Source organism: Colobus angolensis, unplaced genomic scaffold (assembly GCF_000951035.1).
Source record: "Colobus angolensis palliatus isolate OR3802 unplaced genomic scaffold, Cang.pa_1.0 Scaffold77, whole genome shotgun sequence".
Classification (NCBI taxonomy): Eukaryota; Metazoa; Chordata; class Mammalia; order Primates; family Cercopithecidae; genus Colobus; species Colobus angolensis.
The window spans coordinates 4,110,977-4,128,020 of NW_012121487.1; the positions used below are offsets into that span (position 1 = coordinate 4,110,977).

The following is a 17,044-nucleotide window of genomic DNA, read 5'->3' on the forward strand; positions in this document are numbered from 1 at the left end:
CGAGTAGCTGGGACTACAGGCGCCCGCCACCTCGCCCGGCTAGTTTTTTGTATTTTTTACTAGAGACGGGGTTTCACCGTGTTAGCCAGGGTGGTCTCGATCTCCTGACCTCGTGATCCGCCCGTCTCGGCCTCCCAAAGTGCTGGGATTACAGGCTTGAGCCACCGCGCCTGGCCCCAGTTTCTCGTTTCTAAAGGAGAATAATATAGGGCCTATCTCATGGGTTGTGAGGCTTAAGTGAGCAAAAACGTGTCTCCTGCTTTGAATAACACTAGATAAACAGATGATCAGTGTCGTCTCTCTGCCCACCAGGGAGAAATGTTTGACGGAGGATGTAGAAGGACCCAAGTTTGCAGGTTCCTGGCTCTCACATCTTTGCCAGTTATGAGGACTGGGGGTTTGGTTTGAGGTCTTGGGCATCTGGATCCTCAGAAAACTTGGCAGGCTGATGATCTGAGGTTGTGCTAAGAGCCAGGTGGGTGTGTGGGGGGTCCAGAAGCCTAGGCCCCATTAAGGCCACCCTTCACCCCTGCTCCCATCTCCAGCCTCCGGTAGCTGCTCTCCACTCCCCTGTTCTGGCCTGTTATGAGTGGCCTCTCCTGGGGCTGGACTGTGACCCTAGTCCCCTGGGACAGGAACAGCTTGTGCTAGCCTGAGGTTCCCAGGCTCAGCCAGGCCCCAGCTCGGGCAGGATTAGGCCGGGTGTCAGCTCTCAACCCTGGCCTAAGCTGGCCTTGTACTAGGGGGATGGTTAGAGACCAGGGAGCTCATCTCTGAACCCCAGTCAAACCCAGCTCATGGTATAGGGCCTGTTGTGTGTGCTGGTGAGCCAGTCATAAGCCAGGGTGTGGGCGCAGCCCCCCTGTCTCCTGTGTCTCCTCCCTGCTGTGTGGCGTCTCCCACTCTTGAGGCCTCTGAAGGTCCACCCACCATGTTCCCCACTGCAGGTGGGGCTGCCATCTCTAGGAGCTGAGTTGGCCAGACTCACTTCTCTGCCTTCCTCTCTCTCCACTGGAGGGTAAAGCTGAGAGTTGGCATCTGTTCCTTCACCCTCTGTCCCCCCTCAACATCTCCTATCAGACTCTCCCAGAAGAGGAAACTCATGCTCCAGGCAGCCCCATCCACCAGTCGGAAACCTGGAGAGAGATAGAAGGTCATGGGGCTGCTGTGTGCCTCCCCCCACCCGACACACACTGCTGGGGAGGAGGCTGAGGCCAGGTGGAGCCTCCACCATGGTGCTCCCCAAGCCTCTCCTCTGAGGAGCCTTGGGAGCCTTGAGAAGGAGGCCTCCCAGGACTCATGGGGGACCCTGGGGTGCCACCCTAGCTCTGGGGAGGATGTTGGCTCCTGTCACCTAACCTACAGGGGAGAAACCAGAAGGAAGGGGCAGAGAAGACAGGGAAGGAGAGAGAGAAACACAAAGACAGAGATAGAGACAGATATAAATATGGAAACAGAGGCTGACAGATGCAGAGACACAGCAGAGGCATAGACTCGCTACAACAAAATGCCCGGAGGGAGGAAAGCAGGCCTGGAAAAATAGAGCAGAGACCTAGGGATAGAACAAAAAGGAGGCGGAGACTGAGGGAGAGGAGGAGAAAGTCAGAAGACCAAAGAGAAACTATGAGGTTAGAAAGCAGCACACTGGAGGCCGGGTGCGGTGGCTCATGCCTGTAATCCCAGCACTTTGGGAGGCTGAGACGGGCGGATCATGAGGTCAGGAGATTGAGACTTCTGGCTGACACGGTGAAACCCCGTCTCCACTAAAAATACAAAAAAAAAAAAAATTAGCAGGCGTGGTGGCCGGTGCCTGTAGTCCCAACTGCTCCAGAGGCTGAGGCAGGAGAATGGCGTGAACCCGGGAGGCGGAGCTTGCAGTGAGCCGAGATCACACCACTGCACTCCAGCCTGGGCGACAGAGCGAGACTCCGTCTCAAAAAAAAAGAAAAAGAAAGCAGCACACTGGAAACACCAGGTGAGGTGGCTCACGCCAGTAATCCCAGCACTTTGGGAGGCCGAGGCATGAGGATCTCTGGAGGCCAGGAGTTCAAGACCGGCCTGTTCAACATAATGAGACTGCATCCATACAATTTTTTTTTTTTTTTTTTTTTAATTAGCTGGTCGTGGTGATGCCCGCCTGTGGGCCCATCTACTCAGGAGTCTGAGGTGGGAGGATCACTTGAGCCCAGGAGGTTGAGGCTACAGTGAGCCATGATCATGCCACTGCATTCCAGCCTGGGCACACAGTGAAACTCTGTCTCAAAACAAAACAAAACAAAAAGAAAGCAGCACAGGCTTTGGAATGAGATAGACCTGGCCCAAATCCCTGCTCTGGCTTCAGTTGCCTGTGTGGCCTAGGACAAATCACTGAACCTTTCTGGGATATTTCTTCATAAAATGGGAGGCATAATAGCGCTTACTTTATAGGATTGCTGGGAGAACTAAAAGACAGGATCTAGCCACAGTACACATTTAACGAGGCACGGTAATTAGTATTACAGCACCCATGTGCGGCAAGACGGGAGTCCTGAGAGAAACAGCATGTGGGTGGGCCCTGGGGCATGGCCTGCTCACTGCTGGTGGGTGCTCATGCCCTCCTGCTTTTGCCCTCCGTCCTATCCCCATGAAGTGGCTCCTGGGGCCCAGTCCCTCTGTGTAGCAGGAGATGTGTGCAGTGGACAGTGAGCGGGTGTTGGCCCTGGAAGGGGAGGCACAGGATGAGGGCTCATGTGGTGTGGGCATGCCCCTCCACCTCCAGGTGACTCAGGGCCTGGCGCTACTGTGCACTCATTCCATAGGAACTTGGAGGCCAGCCCTGAGGAATTCCTGCCGGAGGTCAGGAGGGCAAGTCTGGAGCCGCCTTTTGCTTTGTAACGTTGAAAAGTTCTTTCTGCATTCCACTTTCCATCATCTCATCAAACACGCACCTCACTGTGTCTTGAGGGCCCCGGGACAAGGGCCCAGCTCTACTGTCTGGAGTATGGGGAGACACCACAGCCGCTGAACATCTCTCCCTCTCTCCCATTCCCGGGAAAGTCAAGGCGTACTGGAGTCAGAAAGATTTCAGGGTGTATCAGTCCATCCACTCCACACAAATGTTTAGTTATTGCCTGTTGGGTGCCAGGCATCCTGGGTGCAGGTGCTGGCCAGTGCTGGGGTTATAGTGGTGAGGAAGGCAGAGAAGTACCCTGTCCCCAGGGAGCTCCAGTTCAGTGAGGCAGACTAACTTTAATAAAAACATAATTGACTCATAGGATGGGAGCTGCGAGGAAACACCCAGGGGGCACCCAGGCCTGCTAACAGAGCCTTAGAGAGGAGTAAGATTTGAGAGAGTCCAGCCTGGTGGGGAAAACAGACTCACAAACCAGCAGTCACAGAAGGGGTATCCATCAGCCTAATCAGCCCAGCAAGCTTGGAGTATTTCGGGGTCTGTGAACCCCTGGGTTGGCCTGGGTGAGTTCCACTTACCTCCAGAGGAGGTACACTGGTGCCAGGATTTTGGTTGAGGTTTGGGGAGGCGTGAACCCTCCAGGGACAGATGCATGTCCAGCTGGGAGCCGGCCTCAGGGCATTCAGGGGAGAAGAGCAACCCCAGCCTCCTTGAAGCCATGAGGGTCTGTGGTGACTGTGCTGAGAGCCTGCAGGAAGGCCTAGAGAGTAGGGAGGAGTGTGTGAGGCCAGAGCCACCGAGGGGCTTCTTGGAAGAGGCTGGCCTTGAGGCTGTGTAAAACTGGGCATTTCAGGGGTGGCCTGAGCCACGGTGGCGGTATGGTGAGAGGCATGTGGGGTCAGCGGCTGTCCAGTGTGATGGGAGCGCAGGGGTAGAGGCAATGAAGCTGGACCCCCTGGTGGGGGCTGGCCCCCCTGGGTGTTCTTTATTGGGGTGTAGGGAGCCACAGAGAGTGGGAGAGAGGGGCAGTGGCCAGAGCACTTTCTGAATGTAATCTTGGGGTGGCGATGAGCAGGGTGGGCCTGAGGGGGTGCTGCTCCCTAGCCTATGTCACCTGCTCCCTAGCCTATGTCACCCCAGGGGTTACCTCCCCACATAGCTTTGTCCTTTGAAGCAGATTGGAATCCTGCTCTTGCCCCTGGCAGCCAGACAGCCCTTGGCAAGGCATTTTACCTGAGACCCTCCACTGTGCTGCCTACGAAATGGGGATGACAATTACCAGCACCTTCCAGGGTGGCGGCGAGGGTTGGGACGGGCACTGGTGACAGCCTCCAGGAGGTGTGCGATAGATGTGTGAATCAGGGTCCCTGCAGCTGTCCCATTTCCTGATTAGTAAACAGGTCGGACCTAGGACCCTCTAGCTTCTGTTTCCTGAGTCACAGAGAACACAAGTCCAGCCCCTCACCCCTGCCCCTTTCCCGCCCAGCCTCTGGCGCACTCTGGTCGCACACGCAGGCTTCCTGTTTCTCCATCCGGCAGACATGCCTGGCGTGCCGAGGGCCTGGCCAGTCTGGATATCGGCGGCGTTCTGTGCTTCAGTGTGCAAGTGTGTACATGGGTGTACTGGGTAGCCGGTGGAGCGCAGCAAGCTGCTGCGGGAGCTCCCTGTGTGGGGAGGGAGGGGAGAAGTCTTTGGACTGGGATCTCACTGCTGGGTGGGAAGGACTAAGTGATCCTGTCTCCATGGCAAAGATAGATTAGAAAAGGCCACAGAGAAACAGACACAAAGATAGGGAGACAGACAGAAAGACAAGAGAGATACAGAGCAAGACAACCTTAGCACCAAGCTAAGACGCATGGCTTTAGTGAGTGGATCGTAGCTGGAGTTCAGCTTCCACTCTGAAAGTGGAAAGCCCTTGAAAGTGGATGCTGTTGTGCAGTACATACACCGTGCAACTGTACATGGCAGCCTTAGTATAGAAAGGGAAGAAGAGAGGCAGGAAGACAGAGACCAAGAAGCTGACAAAGGAAGGGGGTGGGGAAAGGTAGACAGCAGAGTTTCTGATGGAGAACAAGACAAAAGTCAAAAAGGAAGAGGCAGAAACCCTGGAGCTTGGAGGATTCTGTTTTTGCGTCAACACACATCCACGGAGCAGGCTCTAGTCTGAGGTCTGAGGTTCTGTTCCAGAATGGTCACTGGAACCAGCAGTTCCAACTTTTGCAGGACCCTGAGAGATGGCGGGGAGTGATAGTCTCCCATTTTACAGATGAGGAGATGAAGGATCAGAGGACTCAAGTGATATATTATGACTCAGGTTACACAGCTTGTAAGTAACAGAGATAGGACTAGAAGCTTTGTACTCCAGGATGGGAAGTGGTGAGAGAGAGAAAGAGGGAGATGGAAAAGAGAGGAGGGGGCAGTTGGACAGAGCAAGGAACTAGGGTTGGTGCTCAGGCCCAGGTCCGGGGGAAGCACAATTCAGGCATTCTGCCTTGTCAACTGCGTCTGGCTTGAAGATGCACCTGGCGGGCAGCCCATCGTTTTGGGGGATCAGGTTCTCGGGGGAGCCTGGCCCCCTCCCGCCCCCACTTCCTTTCTCTCTGTCAGCATTTGCGGCCCCATTCCCATTCCCGGATCATCCTGGGGGTTCTTCAGAAAACACAAGAACGTTTTTCCTGGAATTAATACCCAAAGGCGCCAAGGGGAGGGCGGATGGGGGCCACATTGGGTGCAGGAGGAGGAGTGGGACTGAGGACGCTATCATGGAGACAGCTAACATTAACTGAGCATATTAGGTACTGGCTCTTACCGCTTTATCTAGACCAACTCATTTAGTCTGCACAGCAGCCCTACAAAGGAAGTGCTAATCTCATCCCCATTTTATAGGTGAGGGAACTGCAGGCTGGGATTCACACCCAGGCTTGAACTTGGGCAGGGGTTGGGGGTGCAGAGCTGAGGGGTTATCCTATGCTACATGATTTCCCAGAGAAGCTGGAAGGGAGCCCGTGGGGAAGTCCCTTCTGCTGTCTCACTTCCATTGCCCTTACTCTCTGCTTTCTATAGAAATGGATCCTCCTGTCCACCAGGAACTCTAATCACCCCCTACCCCTGCTCCCCCAAAGCCCACTCTCAATTCCTTCATCCTAGGAGGGGCTGGGGCACAGTGAGGATAGGGGTGCTCCCCATCAGAGGGAACCAGCTAAGCTGGAGTTTGGGGAAGCCCAGGGAGGGTGATCCGGTCTTCTGTGTGGGCTCGGAGGCTGAGAGGGCGGGGATGCTGGGCTGTGCAGGCGGGACTGGGATCTCAGGGCCTGGCCAGGAGCCCAGCCGATTTACATCTTGAGGTGGAGGAGAGAGAAGTGTCAGCTCATTCTTGACTGTAAACACATCTCAGTTCCCACGCTTCTGATCATGTTCTTGTGGCAGCCCCCACCCCCATCCCCTTCTCCTGTCCAACCCCCTGCCAGCTCCCCCACCCCCATAAGAGAGGCTTTGAAAAAGAAGATACAGAGCCCCTGGGCTTCCCATCTGGGCTCGGGAAAGAATGGAATCATGGGGAGCCCTCTGCCAGCAGCCTGGATTTGGATCCCAGCTCTGACACTCCTGGTTGTGTGGTCCTGGTCAGGTTTCTTACCCTCTCTGTGCCTGCTTCCTCATCTCTGAAGTGGGCCATAACACCTACCACAGGGGGTTAATGTGAACTTCAAATGCGATGATCCGTGTAAATCTCTCAACACCCTGCCTGTCTCAGCTCAGTCAACGATACATGGGGTCACATTATGATTCTTGGGAGGGAAGGTGTTTGAGTCCCTCAAACCCGAGGCTTGGAAGGTTGGGTAGGGGAACAGGAGGGGGACTCTGCATGACGAAGAAGCAAGCCGGCAGCGGGGGTGCTCCAGGGTCCCCCTCAGTGAGTGCAATGTGGACCCCCAGGGCAGGGCAGGGGCCCAGGGGTGGTCTGATTTCATCCCCTTGAGGGGTATGTGCAATCTCTTCGGGCCCAGCGTTGCTGTGGCTGGGAGGGGTTGGGGGAGCATGGGCCAAGCTCAGGTGCCCTGCCCTTTAGGGACAAAGGCTTAGATGGGAACAAGCCTGGAGGCCAGGCTGGGGTTCTGGGCTCCTGGTCTGGCCTGTGTTCCCTTCTCAGAGGCAGAGGATGGTCAAGCCAAACCCTTCCTCTTCCTGCCAGGACCCCCACCCCATCTGTCCCCTCCCTGGGCCACCCACTAATCTCCCCTGACCCCACCCTGGCTTCCAGCCCCTGGGCTGACCAGCTGATGCCTCCTCCGCACTCCGGCCCTACCCTGAGGACCTTTGGGAAAACAGAACCTACCCACCCCTCCAGCCAGCTAACCTCCCAGCCAGCCAGAAGTGGGTGGGGATTAGAGCCAGCCCCTCCTCATGCTCCTCTGTCCTTCAGTCCATCTCAAAGCCACGCAGGTGAACCGTGTCCTCTAGAAGTTGGCTGAGAGGAGGTGACAGGGACAGGACCTGGGTGGGTGGGGGCTGACGGGAATGGGAGGAAGGACCTTTTCTAGGCCCAACAACAGCTCAACCTATACAGCACCTCCTCCCTGGGCCTTAACTCTGGTCCTTCCTGCAACAGATTTTGTCCATGCCACCACGCCTGGGCAGGGGGATGACTGGGGAATCCCTGTGCGTCTCAGGAGATGAGGCTCACCCAGGGACAAGGGTGATGAGCCTGGCTTCAGACAGACTGAGCTGCAGTTGGAGCACAGGGGCCCCACACCAGGGCCAGAGCTGAGGGTCCAGGAAGAGGGGAGTGTGGAGACCGAGAGATGAGGCAGAGGTGTATGGAGGACTCGGGGTCCTGCCCATGGCCCTGGCTGCCAACCACACTGAGGGAGAGGTGGGGAGAAGGTTAGCTGGGGCCAGGCAGAGCGAGCCCTGGAGTGGGTATTGGGCCTGGGAAGATGACTGGAGCAGGACAGGCTGGGAGGGGATGGTTTGGGGACATTAGGAGAAGGGATGACTCTGTCTGGGAGTGGGGATGTGTCTGAGTGACGTGGGGGTGGAGCGCTGGGACAGACTCTGAGGAGTGTCTCCAGGCACTCCTGACTGTGGCCTTTCGCTTTCAGAGGGGGCCACAGTGTCAGTTCTGGAGACAAGCTGCCAGAAAGAGGCTTCTGGTCATGGCCCTCCTGTATGCTACGCACTGCGTTCAGGATGGTGGGAGGACGGAGCCACCCCCGTCACGCTCCCTGAAGTCCCTCTTCCTCGCCAGGCTCTGTTTCCTGTTTTCAGGCTTCATATCCTGAATGCTGGGATCCCCCAGGACATTCCCTGGCCCTCAAGCCCCAGGCCCCAGGACCCAGGGCTGAGCTGTGGGCAGGCCCTACCTGGTGAGTTACTTGGCTACTGAGGATGGATGGGAGGAAGCACAGAGGAGGCTAGAGGCTGAGATTCGCCCTGCGGGAGGTGTGATGGGGCATGCGGCTGGGCTGCACTGGAGGGGTGGGTAGACGCTGGCACTGGGAGGGGAGGTGGGCCAGCATCCTGGATGAAAGGCTAGAGATTTGGCTGCTGGAGGGTTAAAGGTGAAGGAGGAACACGGCAGTTGAGATAGGGTTAAGTTAGGAGCCTAGACCTGGAGGGAAGGAGGGGCCACCCTCCTTGGGGCTGAGAGCGGCTGTGGGGACCCTGGGAGTGTGTGGGTTGGGGTGTGAGGTGGGGCCAGGCAGCAACATTCCAGAGATACTCAGGGGGGTAAGGGGCCAGCAACCGCGACCTTTCTCTCATCTCAGAAAAATTATAAGCAGATGTGGGCGCCTCGGGGAGGCATAGAGCAGGGAGCCAGAGCAAGTTTTGGGAACACGGAGCGCAGAACCTGAAGCCGGCTGCGGGGATGGGCACTGTGGGAGCTCAGCCTCTCCCGAGCTCAGGAGCTGAGGCAGCAGAGTCATCTGAAGTCCTGGGAGCCAGGGGCGGTGGGGATGGAGAGGACCCCATTTCCAAATGGCTGACAGGGCGGTCTGAGGGAGGCAGGAGCTTTTCCTTAAATGTAAGACCAGGTTGGTGACTTCGTCAGGTGATAACACCTAGAGCTGGGTGTTGTGGTGTGCTGGCTGAGGTGTCACAGCTGACTCCAGGAGGGAGACTGGCCTTGGGTTTTAGTGTTTGCTAGTTTCTCTAGTGTCAATAATCTCCCATGCCTGATTTCAAGCTACTCATGTGACATCATTGAACATGTTGCTAGGAAGAGATGCGTACAATTAGCTCTCTGGGCCCGTATGAGCTGGCTCCAGCACACCACTGGTCGGGAGGTCACCTGGACCCAGCCCCACTCCACCTCATAGAGCAGGAAACCCCGACAGCATTTCATCAGGCTGGTTTTGGCTTCTGCCTGCATATATCCAGTGACGGGGAACTCACCACCTGAGGCAGCCTATTTTATTCCCGAGCCACTCTGACTGTTGGAAAGTTCTTCCTCTGACTGAGCCCAAGGCTGCGTCCTTCATCACTTCCCCTCACTGGTTCCAGTCTCACACCTTGGTACAAATATCAAAGTGCCCTGGGTAGGGCCTGGGCTGGGGACTGGGGGATTCAGAGATGAAAGGCACTGGGTCCCTGCCTCTGGAGGTCATGGTCAGGGAGCAGGCACTGGAACAGCGGGGTGGGGGTGAATGGTACTGGGACCCCCCAGAAGGAATGAGTGGGGTTGTCTGCCAATGAGGATCAGGAAGTGGAGGAGGGAAGGGGTGGCACCTGAACTAGACCTTGAAAGATGAGAACTCTGGGTGAAGAATGAGACGTGAGTGTGTCTAAGCAAACTATGAGCAAAGACCGGAGGCGTGGAAGTGACTGCAGCTCAGGAGTGAGGTGTGGGGGAGCTAGAGCCCAGAGCAAGGGGCCAGAGGACACGGGGCCGCAGCCTGGTCTCTTCTGCATGCCCACGGCTCAGGTCTCTGCAGACAGGTCCTCCAGGCTGCTGGCTGCAGTGCCCCTGCCCGATCTGTGCCGACCCTGCTGCAGGCCTCTGCAATGTCACTGCCTCTGTGTCCCCTCCTTCTCCTGGCCGTGGGCCTGAGGCTGGCTGGAACTCTCAACCCCAGTGATCCCAACACCTGCAGCTTCTGGGAAAGGTGAGAGGGCCCCTGCTGCACCTTGAGGGCACGAAGCCCTAGCTCCCGATTGTCCTTATTGTCCCTACGGGAGTTCTCTTCCTGGTCCTCCTTTAACCTCCTTCCTTCCCTCCAGTTTTTCCCCTCCTGCCTATTTCTCTGTTTCTGCTCTCTCTACTCTCTATGGGTTGCCTTTGACTCCAGCCCCATTTCTGACCTTGTCTCAGTCTCTGAGCCATCCTTTCTCTGTCCCTGTCCCTTAGTTCCTGTGGGAGGCCAACTTTGGAACAGAGCACAGAGTGGGAGTCATTCATTGTGGAGCAAGCAGAGGGGCTGGCCCAGGAGGAGCAAAGGAAACAGGGCGGGGAGAAAAGACCCAGGGCAAAATATAGCCGGAAATGCTTCAGCCCATCTCTGCCAGCTGGGCCCAAGAGTCAGTTCTCTCTTACCCTTTCCATACAGTGAGGGGAGGGCAGGGAGAGAAAAATGGAAGGCTCTGGTCCAATAGAGTGGGAAGAGGGCTCTGATGGAGGGTATCCCAGGAACTTTCCAGTTCTGGGAGACACCCTCCAGATTTGAGAGGTGAGACAGAATGGGGGTCCCATCCTAGGCTTGGGGAGCCAGCCCCAGCGTTGGGCTGTGGATTCCCCACTGTGGCCAAGTCCTCATGGCCGTTTTCCCATTGTGGCTGCTCAGGCCTCCTCTTGCCCTCGATCCTGACCCTGTTCCCTGTCTTGCAGTTTCACTACCACTACCAAGGAGTCCCACTCCCGCCCCTTCAGCCTGCTCCCCTCAGAGCCCTGCGAGCGGCCCTGGGAGGGCCCCCATACTTGCCCCCAGCCCACGTGAGTGCTCCTCATCCTCCATGGGTGGATGGGCTGCCTGAGTCTCTGCCTCAGCCTGGCCCCTGGCTCTCTGTACCTGTTTGCTTCTCAGAAACTCAGAGGAAACTCCTGGCTTCTAGGGACTCATTCTGCATGGTCTGTGTCGGGTGTGTGTGTATGGGATGTATATGTGAATGCATGTGTGTGTGTTTCGGGTACACACGCATGTTACAGTATATGCCTGTGGGGCTGGGGTTGGGGGCAAGAAGGGAATGCTCTTTCTTTCTTTTTTTAATAGACAAGGTCTCACTGTGTCACCCAGGCTGGAGTGCGGTGGCGAGATCGTAGTGCACTGCAACCTCAAACAGGGAATGCCCTTTCTATGCGCCCTCAGCCCAGAGTGTTAAGTGGTGCCCCCACCCTGGCCACACTGTGGTGAGTGCGGACAGCAGAGGGGGCTGAGGGCTGCCTTCTTGGCCTCCGCAGGGTTGTATACCGGACCGTGTACCGTCAGGTGGTGAAGACAGACCACCGCCAGCGCCTGCAGTGCTGCCATGGCTTCTACGAGAGCAGGGGGTTCTGTGTCCGTGAGTCCAGGGTTGGGTTAGGGAGCGGGGTGGGGCAATGGAATGGCGGGAGCTTAGCTTTAGCCTTAGGACTTAACCTTCTGAGTCCCTCCTGGCCCCCGCTAGAATGGGGTTACTCCTCTGCTCTTTTGGGTTCCCCCCTCCTCTCCTCTCCCTGGCCTTGTCCCCAGGATGTGGATCAGCACTTCCCTCTCCATCGCCACTTCACACCCTTCTCTCCAGCCGGCCCCATGTGTCTGCAACCCCATCTCTCCATGTCCCTCAACAGTGTCTCTGCATCGCTCTCTGCCCTAGAGCTCTCGCTCTGTCTTTGAGCTGTCTCTGGGCTGTCTCTGTGTCTCTGTCGACTTGGTGTCTGGGTCTGCCTCTGTCTCTTCCTATCCCTGACTCTCTGTTGTTATTGGTCTCTGACTTGTCACTATCTAGTCTCTCCTGCCCACTACACCCCGCGCCCAGCACTCTGTAATGACCGGAGCCTGTCTTCCTCTTCCTCCCACTTCCCTCAGCCACTGCCCATCACTAGCCTCTGCAAACACTGCTTTCCAGAGAACCCCGGCCCTCACCCGCCCTCTCTGTGGACAGTGTCCATGTCCAGACCCCCTCTGAGATTCTCCCCCAAAGCATTTTCCCAACAAGGTGCTCAGACAATTTCACAAAAAGGAACAGGGGAACCCAGAATGCTGGCATCTTGCTAAGTTCTCCCCCTGAGTTGCTGCCCCTCCGTCTTTATCTTAGAGGCAAAACTGGGGCTTGGAGAACTTCAGGTCCCTGATTTTGGAAGAAGGTGGGGTTAGGCTTTGCAGGATAAAAGCTGGGTAGGGACAGGGGTGGACACATCTGACCACACCCATCTCTGTCCCAGCGCTCTGTGCCCAGGAGTGTGTCCATGGCCGTTGTGTGGCGCCCAATCAGTGCCAATGTGTGCCAGGCTGGCGGGGCGATGACTGTTCCAGTGGTGAGTGGCTACTGACCCCAGGGAGTGGCCTCTTGTGCCTTCAGGGCCACAGGACCCTCAGGTACACCCTCCCTACCAGGGTACAGGGGCTTAGGACCCCGGGGTTATTACCCGCCAGAGCCCCATTGCTTTTCTGGAGATGTGGGAGACAGGGCGGGCATGTGAGGGCTGGGAGACAGAGACGGGGAGGCTGCAGATGGACTAGACCCCCGGTGACACTTCCCGCCTCCTTATCCCACAGAATGTGCCCCAGGAATGTGGGGGCCACAGTGTGACAGGCCCTGCAGCTGCGGCAACAACAGCTCGTGTGATCCCAAGAGTGGGGAATGTTCTTGCCCTTCGGGCCTGCAGCCCCCGAACTGCCTTCAGCCCTGTACCCCTGGCTACTATGGCCCTGCCTGCCAGTTCCGCTGCCAGTGCCACGGGGCACGCTGCGATCCCCAGACTGGAGCCTGCTTCTGCCCTGCAGAGAGAACTGGGCCCAGGTGTGTAATGCGGGGAATGACACTTTAACGAAGTCACAGACACAAGGCCACACAGACCTATGTGGGGAAACGTGGCAACTCAGACAAGGCCCCAAGTGTGGGGATGGTGTGGAGGCCAAGATCCTGGTCCCAGCGGATCCTGTGCCACCTCACTAGTGGAGTGACCTTGAGCAAATCATTGACTCTTCGTGGGCTTGTTTCCTGTCTGTAAAATGGGAATAGTATTGTTTACGTGGAAGGGTGGCTGTGAAGATAACATGAGGTAGCACGTGTGTGAAGACATGCTGTAAAGTGAGGCTGGGACAAGGACCCAGAGAACCCTGTTGCAAGGCAGGGTACAGGGGGGAGCTGGGGAGTCCCAGGAAGAAGAAGGTAGAACTAGGTGGAAATCAGGATCAAGCTTTGTGGAGGCGCTCGTGGACCTGAGCCTATTACAGTAGCACAGATGCTCCCCAAGAGAGAACAAGCCCAGCCGAGGTGAGGAGGTGGGGGCGCCCAAAAGGCAGACATGCCACCCGTGGCTCTTTGCTCACCCCCACTTCTGGGTGTCCCTGCCATTTCCAGTCCTGGAAACCTTTGCTTTCTGACTTGACAGTCCCCAGCAGGGAAGAGCAAGTGTGAATCACTGAGTCCTGAGGTGGGGGTTGTGGGGGCAGTCCGTGGAGGCAAGAGGGGAAGCAGTTATCGCTTGTTTGCACATTGACTCCGCCCGCTCTGCCCTGCAGCTGTGACGTGTCCTGTTCCCAGGGCACTTCTGGCTTCTTCTGCCCCAGTACCCATCCTTGCCAAAATGGAGGCGTCTTCCAAACCCCACAGGGCTCCTGCAGCTGCCCTCCTGGATGGACGGTACGCAGGGTGGGGCCTATGGGCATGGGGTGTGGGTCTGGGGAGAATTCTGTGGTTGGTGCTAAGCAGGCCTCCAAGGAGGGTGTGAATGAAGGGGGTGAGCTCTGTGGTTATGGGGGTGTCAAGGAGTCCTGTGGCCTTGGGGAGGAGGCTGGGTGCCTGGGGCCCTGCTGACCTCTCATCCCCACAGGGCGCCATCTGCTCCCTGCCCTGCCCAGAGGGCTTTCATGGACCCAACTGCTCCCGGGAATGTCGCTGCCACAACGGAGGCCTCTGTGACCGATTCACTGGGCAGTGCCGCTGCGCTCCGGGTTACACTGGGGATCGGTGAGTGGCGTGGGGAGGGCGGGAGGCGGGAGGGAGGAGGTGGGGCGGCGCCAGGCTCACTCAGCTAGGTGCCCAGGTGCCGGGAGGAGTGCCCGGTGGGCCGCTTTGGGCAGGACTGTGCTGAGACGTGCGACTGCGCTCCGGACGCCCGTTGCTTCCCGGCCAATGGCGCATGTCTGTGCGAACACGGCTTCACTGGGGACCGCTGCACCGAGCGCCTCTGCCCCGACGGCTTCTACGGTCTCAGCTGCCAGGCCCCCTGCACCTGCGACCCGGAGCACAGCCTCAGGTGGGCCGCGGGACAAGTCAAAGGATCAAGAGGCCAATGGGGAGGTCTTCGGGCCGAAGTCACCACAGCGCCAGGGCCATATCCAGGCGGGACAGGTGTCACAGAAGGGGAAAGGGAGGGGCCTCGGGGGCCGGGAGGGGCCTGGGGTACCGCTACTTGTCCCAACCCCGTTTTCAGAATAGCGCGGAGCCTCCCTAGTGGCCCCCTTACCCCAGTACCCCAGCGTTGTGCGAATCCCACCCACCACGCGGAGGGGTCGAGGAAGGAAGCTGGCCTGCCCCGGCCCAGCTCAGACCGCGCCCCGCCCCGCCTCGCCTCTGCCCCCAGCTGCCACCCGATGAACGGGGAGTGCTCCTGCCTGCCGGGCTGGGCGGGCCTTCACTGCAACGAGAGCTGCCCGCAGGACACGCACGGGCCGGGGTGCCAGGAACACTGTCTCTGCCTGCACGGTGGCGTCTGCCAGGCTACCAGCGGCCTCTGTCAGTGCGCGCCGGGCTACACGGTGAGGCGCGTCTCGCTGCAAGGAAGCGAGGCAGGTGGAGGAGAGGCCAAGGAATGGGCCGCCCCTCTCACCTGCTCACCCTCTTTCAGGGCCCTCACTGTGCTAGTCTTTGTCCTCCCGACACCTACGGTGTCAACTGTTCCGCACGCTGCTCATGTGAAAATGCCATCGCCTGCTCACCCATCGACGGCGAGTGCGTCTGCAAGGAAGGTAATAGGACGGAGTTTCCCAGAGAGAAGACTTGAGTGATGGCCAAGGGAAGAAGGGAGATCCAAGAGGATGGGTAGGCCAAGGGCAGGGGAGCAGCTGCAGGGTAAGGGTGGAGGGGTAGCACCTGGACACAGGGAAAGTATCCAGGCTACTTCCTTCCTGGAAAATCCACTTTGCTTTTCTTCAAGCACAAAGATCCTACCTGTCCTTAAAGGCTGAGGCCAAAAGACACCTCACTGGTGAACATCCCTCACGCTCAGTCATACAGAAATACAATTACCACCCTGGGAAGGGCCTCATACCTGCCAGAGTGACACGTTGGCAACCTTTAGGCTGGATTTTGATACAGTTGTGTTTTGTTTGGCTACCTCTCTATTAACAAGTCTCCCATCTGCAGTCCCCACTACTCCCTATTGTCTGGCACATCCTCTGTATAAGTCATTTAGTTACCTGATGGAGCTCTTGTAAACATTTGGATTTACTGCCATCCCCTTTATCTTGCAGAAGGCACCCCAGACCCAGAATGGGGTGGTACCTCACTGGAAGGCAGTTAGCCTTCTGCTCAGCATCACATAGTTCATAGGCTTTTCTCCCGTATAGTGCCATGAACACCCCCCACCCGCCCCAGCTCATAGCATAGAATCTGGCCCAGCCAACATCCACTGTGTGCTTGCTCAGGAGGGGAGCTGAGTCCCCATACCTACCTACCAGGCCCCTCCTCCAGGTTGGCAGCGTGGTAACTGCTCTGCGCCCTGCCCACCTGGAACCTGGGGCTTCGGTTGCAATGCCAGCTGCCAGTGTGCCCATGAGGCAGTCTGCAGCCCCCAAACTGGAGCTTGTACCTGCACCCCTGGGTGGCATGGGGCCCACTGCCAGCTGCCTTGTCCGGTGAGTGCTGGACAGCCTGTCTGCCTGGGGGAGGGAGGGCATGGCGTCCCCTAGCTGACTGGCCTACCTACTCTCCACTCCTTCTCCAAGAAGGGGCAGTTTGGAGAAGGCTGTGCCAGTCGCTGTGACTGTGACCACTCTGATGGCTGTGACCCTGTTCGTGGACGCTGTCAGTGCCAGGCTGGCTGGGTGGGTGAGTATTCTGGGGCCCCAGGCCTACTCTGGATTGGGGGATGCATCCACAGGAAATGCGTCCAGAAGAGCCCCCTGGAACTGAAGGGGGCCCAGCCAGGCACACCCGACTGCTGTCTCCCACAGGCACGCGCTGCCACCTGCCCTGCCCTGAGGGCTTATGGGGAGTCAACTGTAGCAACACCTGCACCTGCAAGAATGGGGGCACCTGCCTCCCTGAGAATGGCAACTGTGTGTGTGCACCCGGATTCCGAGGCCCCTCCTGCCAGAGATGTGAGGCTCCTTACTGCCCCCTCCACCTGCCACCAGCAGGGGGCAGTGTAGCGTCAGATGCCAGCGCACTCCCCACCTGCAACCTTACCCCTGGTCTGGTTCTCTGACTCGTCTTCAGACTAGTTACTGCAGTGGGAAGGAGGGAGGGAGACGGTGGGGTAAGGGTTGTTTGAGGATTCGCCTCTGCCCCCAGTCACCATGTACCCCTTTCCCCCAGCCTGTCAGCCTGGCCGCTATGGCAAACGCTGTGTGCCCTGCAAGTGCGCTAACCACTCCTTCTGTCACCCCTCGAACGGGACCTGCTACTGCCTGGCTGGCTGGACAGGCCCTGACTGCTCCCAGCGTATGTGGTAGCTTGTGTGTCTGAGCACCTGTGCATGCTGAGAGGGGGTGCTGAGGATGGGAGGTCTGTGTCCCCCAGCTCCTGGGTATAAAATCCTCTGGGCCCACCTTGAGCAAATATTTATTGGGCACCACCTACGTGCTGGGTACTGTTCTAGGTGCTAAGGATGCAGCAGTGAACGGGTCAGGGGAAAAGAAATTCCTGCCCTTCTGCATGGGAAGCCTGGGAAGAACAGTATTTTTACGGGAGCAGGGGAAATCATAGGCTTAGCTTGGGACTTCTTTTCTTCTCTTTCCTTTTTCTTTCTTTCCTTCCTTCCTTCCTTCCTTCCTTCCTTCCTTCCTTCCTTC

At 57.6% G+C, this 17,044-nt stretch overlaps 1 protein-coding gene across 1 annotated transcript in view; it reads left to right on the forward strand.

The window, feature by feature from the left end:
* Positions 1–9,840: 9,840 nt before the first annotated feature.
* Positions 9,841–17,044, forward strand: part of PEAR1 (platelet endothelial aggregation receptor 1) — a 12,526-nt gene continuing 5,322 nt past the window's right edge. Inside the window, exons 1-14 of the mRNA XM_011928463.1 lie at positions 9,841–9,994; positions 10,714–10,818; positions 11,284–11,384; positions 12,247–12,339; positions 12,581–12,824; positions 13,550–13,670; positions 13,861–13,997; positions 14,074–14,286; positions 14,614–14,788; positions 14,878–14,998; positions 15,723–15,886; positions 15,977–16,079; positions 16,205–16,351; positions 16,569–16,694. Coding sequence (XP_011783853.1) covers positions 9,894–9,994; positions 10,714–10,818; positions 11,284–11,384; positions 12,247–12,339; positions 12,581–12,824; positions 13,550–13,670; positions 13,861–13,997; positions 14,074–14,286; positions 14,614–14,788; positions 14,878–14,998; positions 15,723–15,886; positions 15,977–16,079; positions 16,205–16,351; positions 16,569–16,694 — 1,951 coding nt within the window. The 5' untranslated portion in view covers positions 9,841–9,893. The remainder of the gene's footprint in view (positions 9,995–10,713; positions 10,819–11,283; positions 11,385–12,246; positions 12,340–12,580; positions 12,825–13,549; positions 13,671–13,860; positions 13,998–14,073; positions 14,287–14,613; positions 14,789–14,877; positions 14,999–15,722; positions 15,887–15,976; positions 16,080–16,204; positions 16,352–16,568; positions 16,695–17,044) is intronic.